The following is a 14,520-nucleotide window of genomic DNA, read 5'->3' on the forward strand; positions in this document are numbered from 1 at the left end:
AAAACATAACTCTGATAATGTATGCACTGTCCTTGAAGTTGACTGGTCCACACCCGAGACATGTTTCCTTAGAGCCTAGTCTCACATGGTGTTGGACCAGATGACGCCAAGAGGCGCAAAAAAGGTGTCAATTTTGTTGCCAGATAAAAGGGTAAAAAAACAATTATCATATTTTTCTACTGGCAAATGAGGTTCCAATGGTGCAATACACATGTTGCACAATCAAAAGTGAAATATTTAGGTCCAAGGCAATGTCTATAGAAGACACTTGGCTAATGTTTTAATCGCTTCGGGACCAAAAGCCAGAAGCTCCAAAGTCCATATCATCAGCTTTTAAACCACAGCATGTACACAGTACTACGTGTGCCGCTGTGACTGACAAAAAAATTTCAATATATAGAGAACTGCAGAACTTGGCCAATTGTTGGTGTCAGATCACTGCCTGGCTGCTGCCTTCCAGCTCGTGTCCGCAGCTCCTCAGCGAATTTGAGATGCAATTTCCGTAAACGATGCTAAATAAAAAACAAAACAAACTTATCTCATACAAGAAGTAGATGTTCACACAGGTAATCGATTGCTATGCAAATCTGTTCCCATGGTTAAGCTGTCACATTCTGATAATAGGTTTTTCCCCTTTTTTTCTGGCAACAAAACAGGTGTTAAGATGTTAAAACACCAAACTGAAACCTTTTACAAGGAATCATGTCTGCCTTAACCACACATTCTGTACATCATTAGGTAAAGGTATTAAAGGGCTTGCACGAGGATGTAAGAAACGTAGTATCACAATCATCATTTTAAGGCATTCATGGTAGCACAGCTGTTAATATGATTCAAGGAGCATTCTGATGAGTGAAAAATAATGACAAATCGAGTTGGTGCATGTGTGCGGTGCTGGAGAGTCGCAGCAGTGTTAAGGGAGTGTCTCTGCAGTGCCTCCCTCACAGTGGTACAAATGACACTGTAACGTCTCTTAAATGGTCAAAGGGCAAGGCAGGTGCACTGGCATTTGAAATGATAAAGCTGGGTCTAATGCTCATCTGGGTAGGGCACACCTTAACAAGCCTGCGTTCTTATATCTGCAATCGTATGGAAAGAGGGAGCCATACTTGAAAGAGATGTATAAAACAAATGTCTTCCTTAGTGGCGTGCCAGGCAACGCGCAGGTAACAATTACATTTGGCACCAGGTTCCCTCTTGCATCACGGGAACGAGCGGACATCCTCTCGCTGGGAGCACACACAGCAGTCTACCCCCACACTCGTGTGGGTTCCAGGTGAACTCTGAGCGGGAGCTGCACGCCTCCTCACGTCTGCAATGTTGCGAAGTCCCGGCGCGTTCAGGTGCGAGATCCACAGTGCGTCACATGCGTGGGCGGTCCGTGGGACGTACGCACACTAACGATTATATTGTGAGAACTTCCATTCAGAGCTAAGGTTGTAGGAAGTCAGTGAGGTGTGTGTGTGCCCCACCTCTGGACCCCGCGTGCTGGAGATGGCGTTGTCCAAGTAGATGTAGCCTCCCACTACGTTGAGTTGCACTCTGAGCATCACCACCAGCATGCACGCTCCGTACACGGCCACCACGCTCCGTGCGAAGCCTGCACATCCCATGCCGCGTAAATGCACAATTATTTGGCTGCTAAAAATTTCCACGTAAGCCACTTCGTTGAGCTATCATTTATGGCCAGGTCTGCTTGTGAAAAAGAGTTAATAACTCAGTGGGGTTCATCTGGTAAATAAAATAATTTGTATAGGTTAGTTTAACCTCTTCACATGTGCATGAAGCCAAGCCAAAGCTGCCATGATTGAAATCATAGGAGATGCATTTATAGCTGCTATTTGTGGCTCTTCTTGTGTCTGAGCCAAATATAATATATATTTTTTACCTTTTGAAATATCTGATATGCATTGTCAATCTCTCCAGTGGCTACATCTGTTATTCCAAGCAGTATGCCGAGTATTACCCGAACACATGGACCCCCCTTATTAATTTGTGTGACTATTCGGCAATGCAATGCAAGGAAAACATGTCAGGAAGGCAGACAATATAGATGCAATGTCACAAAGCCCTATAACTGATTTCAAATACAGAGTCTCAATAGGCTACCCAAAACCTTTGGACGAATGAATACTCACTGCTGTTTATACCATTACCGCATTGCTAGAAGGAAACGGTGGTTTTAATTACACACAGAAGTGTACAGCATCGCACATACAGAAGCTCTCAGCCTTAGAAAGAGCATCAGCTCATAGGAACTGAATGCGTGGTTATTTGGTCGTATACACCACCAACTCAAGGAGTTATATATATATAACAAAGAAGTTTGCATAGTCATATTTTATCATCTATTTGAATTTGTGGTATAAACCACAAAATTACCAGATTCAGTTCATTTGAGCTGGTGGTCTGGATAAGGCTGAGAGCTCGTATACATGCGATGCTGCACCCAGTGTGTTGTTAAATATACGTGTTTCCAGCTTGCACTAAACTTTTCTGTTGCGACCAGATTTCTTTCGTCATTAACATATTTGCAGAGCGTTGAACCTCTCCAGTAATGACTGGAGGAGCTCTTGGTTGTAATGCGGCCTTGTGGCTTGGTCCACTGCTAAATGCAAATCCAGCAAACCCTCGCTATGCGCGAGTTCTTGATTAGCGAGTTGTGCATAATCGCGAGTTATGAGGTGTATACTAATTGCTTATTCACGATACGCCAGACTCCCGTATTCGTGAGTGTATGCAGTGCCTAAAGACCACCGACACCGCGAAGTTGTACACAGAATGTTACTACATTGGAAATTGTCTGGGAAGATTAGGCATGCCCCCTCGGCTGCCCGCTTAGTCCTCAGTCTCACAGTAATCGCACTCTAAACTAGCTATTGTGCAATTTTACTTTATACGTACTTACAGTCGACTCATTTATACATTTTGGTATAAACGAGTCCACTGTGAGGTCCATTAAAAATAATGTAAATGCAATCAGGGAAAGTTGTAGCTAGTGCTGAGAGTGCTAAAATGATAACTGTGCAGCGTTGTTATCAAGCACCTGCATATCCCGATGAGTCAATCCTCCTGTTTTCCTCACCATCACCACTACCTTCATAGTCAGCAAATTATCATCATCAAAGGTAAAACAAATACAGTTATTTATAATGTATTATTTATTGTAGTTATTGTTATTAAACATGTCCTCCTTATTTTCACTCATACCAGCAACTTAACCCCATTTTTTCCCATTGAAACAAGGTTTCTGCTTTTTGAGAATTCTACATTCGTAACCCTCACAGGATACAGAGGGCTTACTCTACATTATACTGTAAATGCTAATTCACTGCTTGATGAGGGACTCCCCAAAGCCTGTGGGGGCTTTCAGCGTTGTTAGACCATACTTCACCTCAGTGCGGAGTGTAGGTTGCAGGAGGGAAGCATAGACATGGGAGCATATACAGTACAACTAATTTTGCTGCCTGCCATCTAGTCCCCACTATACAGCCTTGCAAGCCCTGTGGCAACCTTTTTGTACATAGTGGTCAAGCTCAAATCTGCTGAGCTTCTGAGATCCGATAAGAATAGGTAATTCAGTCATATGCGCAGGATAATAATCACCCTCTGTTTTAAATGTATCAACCCCTTGCATTTACTGATAGGAGTGAACAGCACAATGCAGTGAATATTACATCAGAAGAGCTAAGTATTATATTGAAATACTCACTCAGAATCTTAAGATCTTCCCATATTTCCAGCTTGTTTGCAGGTCTTGGGGCACAGCAACAGTAGCACTCCATGTTACACACTCATCATCATCACCTGAACAACATACTTCACAAAACCGCACCATCATTCACCATACACGACCACCAATCACAAAGTTTACGCCACTTGCACGACACCGCTATACACAATCCTACAAAGTCGACCATTCAAAGCCCCACACACTCACTGTCCTGCGCAGTCCACATCACGCTCACCACACTGCACTCACCGTCACTTGCATGCCGCTCTCATGCACGCTACAGGGCTCAGGCTAAGCGCATTCTCACTCTTATGAAGATTGCTATGTTCAAAAAAGTGTTGCATAATTGTAAGACTTTCAAGAAAATGATTTGCTGCCCTCTTTTAAAGTATGGCAATAATACTAATTTGTGCTTGTGCTTAATTTACTTGGGAAAGTCTCACCGAGTCTCAAGACATTTCCACATGAGGGTCTTGCACTGGCATATTTGAGCCACTTCTGTATTTGGGAGTGTCTGCGTATGGAAGGAAACTAAAGTACCCGGAGAAAACCCATGCCAATGGATAACAAACAGTCTGTATACAGACATCTTCATGAACCCACTTCCTGCACTGTCATCACCTGGTTACCTCTAAACACAATGGGTGTGTGGGCATCACACATTTACATGACCCAACAATCCTTTCTTCTCAAGAGGTGGACGACAAGCTCACAACACCGCTACGCCCGGCTCTCAGCCGGGCAGAGAGAATCTCATGCACATTAGTGACTGTGGTGGGGGCAGCTTGCCTGGCGCGCAGGGCGGCCGTCAGGCTCTCACAGTCCAGCTGCTTCGTGATGTTGTCTCGCAGCGTGGGCAGCATAGACAGCACTGCAGAGATCACACGTCCACTGCCATTACACGAAGATGTGGCCCAAAAGGCAAGGAGCTCTGGTCTCGAAGGTCCGTTCCTAGGTTGCACATCCCAGTCTCTCCAACACACGAGATGTGGTGTGGCTCTGTAAGCTCTGCTCACCTGTCATGTTGCACGTGCGCTGGTTGCTCTCGAAGTGGTGCACGCGGCGAGCGTGAGTGATGTACGCATCTGCCTCGCGCTCCTGCAGCTCCAAGAGCTTGCGGCGAGCCACCCGTGCCAGCACCAGAACACCTAGACACGTGGAACGTGCGGGCCCCATGCGCGCACACCGACGCACACACACACACACACAGCACAGCTCGGCCGAAACTCACCGACCTATGCCTAGCCACACAAGAGTTACATGCGGACAGACAAGTGTTTGCATTTACAGGCTTTCAGAGCAAGTGGTGTCAGCAGGTGTTGTTAAACAGAGGTCACCTTGAAAAAGAAGCAAAGCTGTTTCATGTGCCTCAATCGGTTTGTTTCACCTCCTGGTTAAATATAATATATAATAACAAACAGGCACCTATTGCCATATACGAGATGGCATGGACAATATCACGCCTGTTTATGTATTCCCATAACGAGTGGAAAGCTGGCTGAGTAGCCCTGCAATGGCTCTGGGCCATTCCAGCCCAGCTTGGGTCTGGCCCCACCACTCCAGGAGCAGCTTGCGGCACTGTGGGCTCAGCTCCTGCTGCTGCAAACCCCTGCCCCACCCCCCTCCCAACCCTCCAGTCAGACTGAACGATGGTAAAAACAAATGAAGAACTTTACTCAGGCCTGTGTTGAGTTGGGCAACTGCAAGAGAAAAAATATATACAGGAGACCCTTGAATATCGTGGGTTTATCGTTCGTGGTTTGGACTTATCGTGGGGAACCTCTTTGTACACCAATTAAATTATTGCGGAGGTTAGTTTTAGCGTTTCGCGGGTACGCTGTACACTTTAGTACAATATCACTCAAGGAGCTGGCGATGGCGTGGCTGACACCATGGTGCGGGGCGGGAGAGGAATGCGAGGCAGTTTTTTGTACCCGTAACTATGGGTGCTAAGCATAAACCAGCGGATAAGAGTAATAGTGTTGCTAAAAGGCAGTCATGACCTTAAGTGAACAAATAGAGTTGTTAGATAGGTTAGCTAGAGGAGAAAGTGCGGCATCTGTGGGCCGCCATTACAGAAGAAAACGAATCAACTGTGCAGTATATTGAAAACTGTGAAAAGAATATTCATAAGTGTCAAGGCAAATGCTCCTCAAAGTGTTAAAGTGGCATTGCAATCTTGTGACTATAGAATGCATGGAAAAGGCATTACATATTTGGATTGAAAGGCAAAAAAACAAGTATCATTGAGTGGCCCTGTGACACGTGCAAAAGCAATGCAGCTCTTCAAAAAACACGCACAATGAATCCGGCAGTTCAGCCAAGCCTGCCCCCCAGTTGAGCCAGCAAAGGCTGGTTAAATTTTTCAAACGGCGTTACGGCCTTCATAACGTCGAGTTCGCAGGCAAAGCAGCATCGGCAAATCATCACCCGGTGGAATTGAAAAAGTAAATCGAGAAAGGATATCGACCTGAGCAGGTCTTTAATGCAGATGAAACGGGATTATTTTGGAAAGAGGATGTGATCCCTACCTTCCTATCCAAACAAGAAAACCTGCTCTGGGTTATAAGGTGGCCAAGGACCACATCACGCTCCTGCCATGTGGCAACCCCGCAGGAGACTGCTTCACAAAGTCAATGATTTACAGATTGCGTAACCCTCGTGCCCTCAAAGGAAAGAACTACAATTAGCTCCCGGTATTCTAGCGATCCAATTGGGAAGCGTAGGTGACTGCAGCAATATTTACTGAATGTATAACCAATTGCTTCATTCATCAAGTCAAAAGATATATTGGCATCGAAAAACCTTGTATTTAAAATTCCTACTTATTTTAAACTAGCGGTAAGTACCCGGCGTTGCCCGGGCAAAAAAGACAGACACACACATCGACTTACAATGTACATGAGTTTAGCAGAAGAAGCAAAGAAGAGAATATTATTTGTCCGCACACAAACATTATGATTGTAATATTTGCCAGGTGATTATTTTGAAAATAGGTTTCTATCAATGTGATTTGACGCAATTACAAATATATCAACGCAGAGCAAGTTATTAATAAATTATTAGTTGTGAGCACACAAACGAAAATCGTGAACATTTGCAAGGTGATTATTAAAATACCAGGTTTCTGTGTACATGAGTTGAGCGAAAGAAGCAAGGAATAGATAAAATATTTGTCTGCACACAAACATTATTAATGTACATTCATTGTGCCTTTCGGTAAAGTCACGTAGAGAGAAAAATAATGAAAAGTGTAAAAAATGTCACACAATACCATACAAGAACAACAACCGCCATTCGGCACTAAGTGGCGGTGATGTCACCACGACGCTTGTGGCAGGCTATGTGCACCTTGAGGCCACGTGAAGTGTCGAACGCCTGCTGGCAGGATGTGACGGGGCAGACCCAGATGCGACAGGTCGACTGACTGAGACGACTGGCTGATGCACCACCTGTGCCCCCTACTGTGCCAACTTGCTGTGCTTTAGCTACCCAGCGCTCCACTCATTGTTGTAAGAGTCACTCCTCCGCCCTCCGCTGTTGGAGGACGACTGCCTCCAACTGGCCAGTAGGGTCCATCACGAGCCTCCTCCACAGAGGCCAATCTTGACCGCACTGGTAGCAGTCATCGGCAAGTCCACTCAGCTCCACATCCTCCTGTACCACATCACTCCATCTCTTCTCTAGACCGTTCCGCGCCCGTTTAGCCCCCACGATCCGGCCGAACAAAAGCTGTTTAGGCATGCGGTGGCTGGGCATGCGGGCTACATGGCCCAGCCAACGCAGCCTTGCCTGCCGGATGAGCTCACCGATGGGACTTTGTCCACATCTTTAAAGGATTTGTGATCTCTTCACACAATCCAGCCTGGTTAGACCCAGGATGGATCGTAGGCAGGCCAGCCGAAATGTTTCTAACTGGTGAAGATGTTCCATTAGGGGGGTCCACGTTTCGCAAGCGTAGAGAAAGGAGGGAATGACTGTGGCCAAGAAGACCTGAAGCTTCGTGCGGAGCGACATACTAGGTAGCTTCCACACAGCATTATGCAACCGACGAAAAGACAATGCCGCTTGACTGATTCGGAGTGAGACCTCTGCTGTTAAACCGGAGCCGGTCATGAGCACACTGCCCAGGTATGGGCAACTCTCCACTCTCTCCACAACTGCCCCATCAGCAATTGGGAGTTGTGGGGATGGAGTGCCCGATGGTACAAAATACCCAGGCAGGTGCTAAGTTTTGGTGGGGCTGATGGCAAGGTCCCACCTCTTAGTGGCAAGCTCCAGGTTCAGCAGCAGCGCCTCCAACTCCTCGTCTGAGTGAGCAGCAATTACCAGATCATCGGCATACGTAACATGGTTGAGCAATAGGGAGCCATCCCTTGACCGCACCCGGGCATCGATCAGCCTCCCATTGTATCTGTACCAGATGGAAATTCCTCCAGTACAGCTATTGAAGGCTTCACGAACTACGTGGTAAAAATAGATGTAAAATAATGTGGGAGCCAGAGGACATTCCTGTCGCACCCCAAGGTGTACAGGGAATGGCTCCGACTCCCAGCCACGTAGCTTTACCCGGGCCTGCTCACCATCATGAAGGTCCTTAGTGATCGTGAGCAGAGGGTGAGGGACTCTGAAAGCACGCAGAACAACTCAGAGGGCAGGCATACTGATGGTATCATAGGCCTTGACCAGGTCAATAAAGCAGATATGTAGGTCTTGTTGGAATTCCCTACACCTCAGCTGTAGCAGACGGACAGAAAATATGGCATCTGTACAGGACCGCCCTTTCCTAAAACCGCATTAAAACTGCACAATACGATACACACCATGCTATACACACATAACCACGCACACAATACCATACATACCATGCTATAGACACAATAGCATACACACCATGCTATGCACACAACAGCAAACACCCAATGCCATACACACAATACTGTAAACACCAGACTATACACACCATGGTACACACACAATAGCCTACATAGCATGGTACACAAACAATACCAAACACACAACACTGTGTGTATGGTATTATGTGTATGGTATTGTGTGTATAGCATGGTGTGTATGGTATTGTGTGTAAAGTACGGTGTGTATGGTATTGTGTGTATGGTATTGTGTGTAAAGTACAGTGTGTATGGTAGTGTGTATGGTATTGTGTGTATAGCACGGTGTGTATAGCATGGTGTCTATGGTATTGTGTGTATACCATAGTGTGTATGGTATTGTGTGTATACCATGTGTATTGTAGTGTGTTTCTGGTATTGTGTGTACGTTAATGTGGTTAGCATGGTGTGTATGGCATTGTGTGTATGGTAGTGCGTGTATAGCATGGTGTGGATGGTATTGTGTATGCTATTCTGTGTATGCTATTGTGCATGCTATTGTGCATGGCATTGTGTGTATGGTAGTGCGTGTATAGCATGGTGTGGATGGTATTGTGTATGCTATTGTGTTGTATGCTATTGTATATGGTATTGTGTATGGTAGTGTGTGTATAGCATGGTGTGTATGGTAGTGTGTATGGTATTTTGTCTATAGTATGGTGTGTATGATATTGTGTGTACAGCATGGTGTGCATAGTAGGCAGAGGTCGCAAACGGGTTTTGATTCCTTACCCGTACCCGGCCGCACCAGGGTCGCAAACGGGTACCCGTACCCAGCCGGGTACGGGTACCCGTACCCTACCCGTACCCTACCCGATACCCGGCCGGGTACGGGTAACCGGGTATCGGGTAGGGTATCGGGTACCCGATTGCGACCTCTAGGATGAAGCCATGTTGCAGGCGCGGGTGGGTTGATTCTAGAAACTTGAATTGTGAGAAGAGACAAGACGTTGGGAAATGAGTGACAAACGGTTACTCCCAGTGACTCACGGCCTACCCGTACCCGGCAGCACCAGCGTCGCAAGCGGGTACCCGTACCCGGCCGGGTGGTTTATAGCAATACAGTATATAATTTAATGTTGGGTTTGTCTATGGCAGTATATAGTACGGTGTAGACTCGTGTGATGTAAGAGAATAAAGTTTAGATGGAAGCATATTATATATTTTTTACGACGTAGAATTGTAATGTATTACTTACTGTTAGTAACTCAGCTTATTGTAGAGTATATTTAGTATACTGATGATACTATGTAGTTCATACTTTAGTTGTTTACGTGGTGGTTTTAGTTACTGCAGCTACATACTATTAACACTCCTTCCCTTTATTAATGCTACCCCTATCCCCTCCCTTTGATGCTGCTAATCCTGCATAATGCACGGGAATAAGTAGTACTATTCACATACCTGCATTTCCCATATCCCCTCCCTTTGATGTTGCTAATCCTGCATAATACACGGGCATAAGAAGTACTAATCACATACCTGCATTTCCCATATCCCTTCCCTTTGATGCTGCTAATCTTGCATAATGCACGGGCATGAGTAGTACTAATCACATACCTGCATTTCCCATAAATATGCTAAATGCCTCTTGATATGCATATTCCTTTGTCAAGGCGCTCTTTTTCCCCCCTTCCAACCCAGCTTATATATATGCTTCTAGATTTGAAGCTTTCGTGACTGCAAGGATTCATATTCTTAGGTTTTTTCGGTAAAGTCACGTAGGTAAAACATTTTTTTTTTTACTTGATACAGCTGTCGTGGCTGTGACGGTTCCACCTGAAGACGGAAGCTTGTGTTGCCTCCGAAACGTCGTGATTTTTATTTTATTTTACTTTTATCAATTTTAATGTTTTACCTACGTGACTTTACCGAAAAAACCTAAGAATATATATATGCTCCAAGCACGTGTGCTGTTTCATTCAGACGCTGTCCCCTCGACAGACCTTATTTTCACCTGAGGACGGCTGCTTGCGTTGTGGCCGAAACGTCGTGAGAATTGTTTTATTATGTTTTATTTTTATTATTTTATTACTTCCCTTCTACGTGACTTTACCGAAAGAACCAAGAAGATGAATCACTGAAGTCACGAAAGCTTTAAATCGAAAAATGTCTTGTGGTTGTTGTTGTTTGACTTGCATCCCACTGGCATTTTTGCACAGCGTTGGTGTACGGTGCTTTTTTTCTGGAAGACTTTGCAGTTTTTTCCTGGATTTTTCTGTTTGCGCATAGTCACTTTAATATGTTTTCTTGTTCATGTTTTTGTTTGTTGCGGTTGCACCCGATTCAAGAGCCGAATGGCTCACAGGGCTATACCAAATAAATGAAACTGAAAACTGAAAAAACTGACTGCATAGAAAAGAGGTTAAGTCTACGACTTGGAAGGCGTGTTGAAGGTAATGGAATGAAGCTGTGTATGACTTCCGTGAAGCTAGCACATGCCGTTGGGGATGAAGGCTTGGTTGACATCCAGGCAAATGAGGAACTCCTTCAATCCCACCAATACGAATTAACAAAGGACGAGTTGGATATGCTCATATGTGAGAGTGGTAATGAGGATGACGAGGAAGATATGATGGTGCCGAAACCACCAACCGCGAAGATGCCGGCATAGGTGCTGCAGATGAGTCAGGCCATGGCTGACATTTTTTTATTGATGCATTTGTAGTAGCATGGTTGGGCACTGTGTACATTTCCATATTTCATCCTTACCTCTAGTAGCAGGCACGTGTCAATAGCGGGTGGTATACTGAATGGGTAAGATGAGTCAGCCCGTTAGGCAAATAAGGCTCCCCAGACCCCAAGACTCCAGCGACGACGAGGTGATGGCAGCTGTTCCTCGCTGGGTTCCGAAACGCCGGCCACGCGAGCTGCGTGATGGGGCCAGACGTCCACGAGCGGGGTCCGGGGCGACCGACCGCCGGGCGGCGGCGGCCACGTGTTTGAAGTGTGGCCGACGAGGCCATTTCGCCCGGGATTGCCGCTGCCGACTTCAACCTCCTCAGCTCCCGTCGGGCCGACTTCCATCTCCTCCACCGGACGCGGATCCACGGCACCCTCGGGCAAGTCGGCACATATCGGACACCCGGCAGGTCTTGACACATCACGCATCCACTCGCACCCATGTTTGCACTCCTGAAGGGAATTGTGGGTCACCTGGGTCGATGCCACACTCGGTTACACAATGGAAAAAAATGGCTCGAAGGGTGGTGGCGGCCGCGTCGGGGTCCTCGACGGTACGGGATACTCCATGTGAACCTCATTTGCCAGTAAAAATATGATAATTGTTTTTTTTACCCTTCTATCTGGCAACAAAACTGACACCTTTTTTACAAGGAGTCATGTTTACATAGACCACAATACCTGCAGTCATAATGCAAACAAAAAACATAACTCTGATGTGTACTGTCCTTGAAGTTGATTGGTTCACACCCGAGACAGCTTTCCTTAGAGCCTAGTCTCACATGGGTTGGACCAGATGACGCCAAAAGGCGCATGGCCCATGTGAGACTAGGCTCTAAGGAAAGCTGTCTCGGGTGTGGACCAATCAACTTCAAGGACAGTGCACATTATCAGAGTTATGTCTTTTGTTTGTATTATGACTGCAGGTATTGCGGTCTATGCAAACATGACTCCTTGTAAAAAGGTGTCAGTTTTGTTGCCAGATAGAAGGGTCAAAAACGAATTATCATGGTACGGGATACTATCGAAGGGATCGATGTCCGTATTTTGGTGGACACCGGCGCGTCTGCAACCATCATTTCTGATATTATTTTTCATCTCCTGTCCATTCCTACGTCGCGGTTCCGACCGGCTAACGACGCATGCGTTGCTGCGAATGGGGGTAGCATGGGTATTTTGGGGCGAGTAGATGTGCGCATTGCTATAGGGAATATCACCGCGGAGGGACCAGTTTTGATCTCGTGCTCATTGGCCGTCCCATGCTTATTGGGCACCGATTTCCTTCGCCGGATGCCCGTTAAAATACTCGTCGATCAGGGTTGCTTGGAAATGCCAGGGGGCCGTAGAATGTCCTTCCTGCCGTCCCTGCTGGGCTGTTCGCCCCCAGGAAACGCTGTTAGTGCGATTGTTGCTGTTACGGTGGAAGTACCATCAGGCTCACAAATGCTTATTCCGCTGCGTTACCGAAAGCGCTTGGAAGCCGCGGACGATGCGACGGGTATGTTGCTGTCCCCGTCGAACTCGGTGGCAAAATCCTTTTCCCTAGTGGCGGCTCAAACTATCGTTCGGCCTGGTCAGGCCCCGTTTATACAAGTGTTAAATGGGGGCTCGGACCGGGTCGTCGTCCCGGCTGGCTCGGTGTTGGCTCACGCCACTACCGATTTCACCAGCTTTGAGAGCGACCAACCTACCAAAATGGATGCTGGCGTGCCATGATCCGATCGTTCGGACGATCGATGGATCACAGAATTGTGCGGGGAAAATACGTCCTTGTCGGCCACGCAGCAGAGCACCTTGCGTTCACTATTGTCGGAGTATGCTGACGTTTTCAGTAAAAATGATTTGGATCTGGGCCATACCTCGCTCTTGTCGCACCATATCGACACCGGTGCGACCGATTTGTATGCACCCGCATCGCATGAGCCCTGCAGAAAGGGAACACGTGCGTGGCGCGATGGACGACATGTTGGCGACCGATATAATTTCGCCGTCCAACAGTCCTTGGGGCGCGCCGGTGGTGCTGGTTAAAAAAAAGGATGGCGGGACGAGGTTTTGTGTAGACTTCCGCCGATTGAATAATATATCCGTGGCGGACGCATACCCCTTGCCAAGGATGGACGACTCGTTGGACGCTTTGTCGGGGGCAAATTTTTTCTCTACCCTTGATCTGTCGTCTGGGTTTTGGCAGCTTCCCCTCAATGACGCGTCCAGACCCCAGACCGAAAACGGCGTTCCGCATGCCACAGGGCCTCTTTGAGTTTAACCGCCTAACTATGGGCTTGAATGCAGCACCGGCGACGTTCCAACGCCTGATGGAACTGGTGCTAGCAGGCCTGCAGTGGGAAACGTGCCTCATATATTTGGATGATATCATCGTATTCAGTCGCACCTTCAAGGAACACCTCCAACGACTGGAAACTGTCTTCCAGAGGATGCGGTCGGCTGACCTAAAATTTAAACCAAATAAGTGCCACCTTTTGCAACGATCCGTCCGCTACTTGGGACACATCGTCAGCTCGGACGGTGTCCACGGACCCTCAGAAAACGTCGTGTGTCCGAGAGTGGCCCATGCCCACTTCAGTGGGCGACGTACGGCGGTTTATAGGGTTCGCATCCTACTATCGCCGATTTGTTAAGAATTTCGCAACGCTGGCTAAGCCGCTGCATGTACTGGCGGGAAAAAATCAGAGATTTAAATTGGGCCCGGAAGAGGAGCGCTCTTTTCAATCTCTCCGGGATCGCCTGGCCACCGCTCCGACACTCGACTACCCAGACTTTTCCCAGCCTTTCATCCTTGACACGGATGCTAGCGACATCGGCATAGGGGCCGTTTTGTCGCAACGGAAAGACGGAGTCGAGCGAGTGGTGGCATACGGCAGCAGGGTTCTGTCTCCTGCCGAGACGCGATATTGCGTGACGCGACGGGAACTGCTGGCAATCAAACATTTTGTTCGCCAGTACCGGCCGTACCTGTATAGAAGGAAATTCTTCGTGCGCACTGACCATGCTGCCTTGCAATATTCTTTGAAATTGGAACAACCGTCCGGTCAATTGGCTCAGTGGTTAAAATTGCTGCAGGAGTTTTCCTTCAATATCACGTACCGCAAGGGTACTCGAAATGGCAACGCGGATGCTATCTCTAGGTTGTCCCCGACTCCTCCCTGCGCCTGTCTGACGGGTACGCACCGCTGTGCGGCGCTGCCTACCCCGCCC

At 47.2% G+C, this 14,520-nt stretch overlaps 1 protein-coding gene across 1 annotated transcript in view; it reads right to left on the minus strand.

Moving 5' to 3' along the window:
• PEX3 (peroxisomal biogenesis factor 3) overlaps positions 1–14,520 on the minus strand; it is a 61,957-nt gene that overhangs the window by 43,369 nt on the left and 4,068 nt on the right. The window contains exons 2-5 of the mRNA XM_078866223.1: positions 4,750–4,881; positions 4,523–4,604; positions 3,713–3,756; positions 1,473–1,600 (exon numbers count right to left, since the gene is read on the minus strand). Coding sequence (XP_078722349.1) covers positions 1,473–1,600; positions 3,713–3,756; positions 4,523–4,604; positions 4,750–4,881 — 386 coding nt within the window. The remainder of the gene's footprint in view (positions 1–1,472; positions 1,601–3,712; positions 3,757–4,522; positions 4,605–4,749; positions 4,882–14,520) is intronic.

The sequence above is a fragment of the Lampetra fluviatilis genome, chromosome 22 (genome assembly GCF_964198595.1).
Source record: "Lampetra fluviatilis chromosome 22, kcLamFluv1.1, whole genome shotgun sequence".
In the NCBI taxonomy this organism is placed as follows: domain Eukaryota; kingdom Metazoa; phylum Chordata; class Hyperoartia; order Petromyzontiformes; family Petromyzontidae; genus Lampetra; species Lampetra fluviatilis.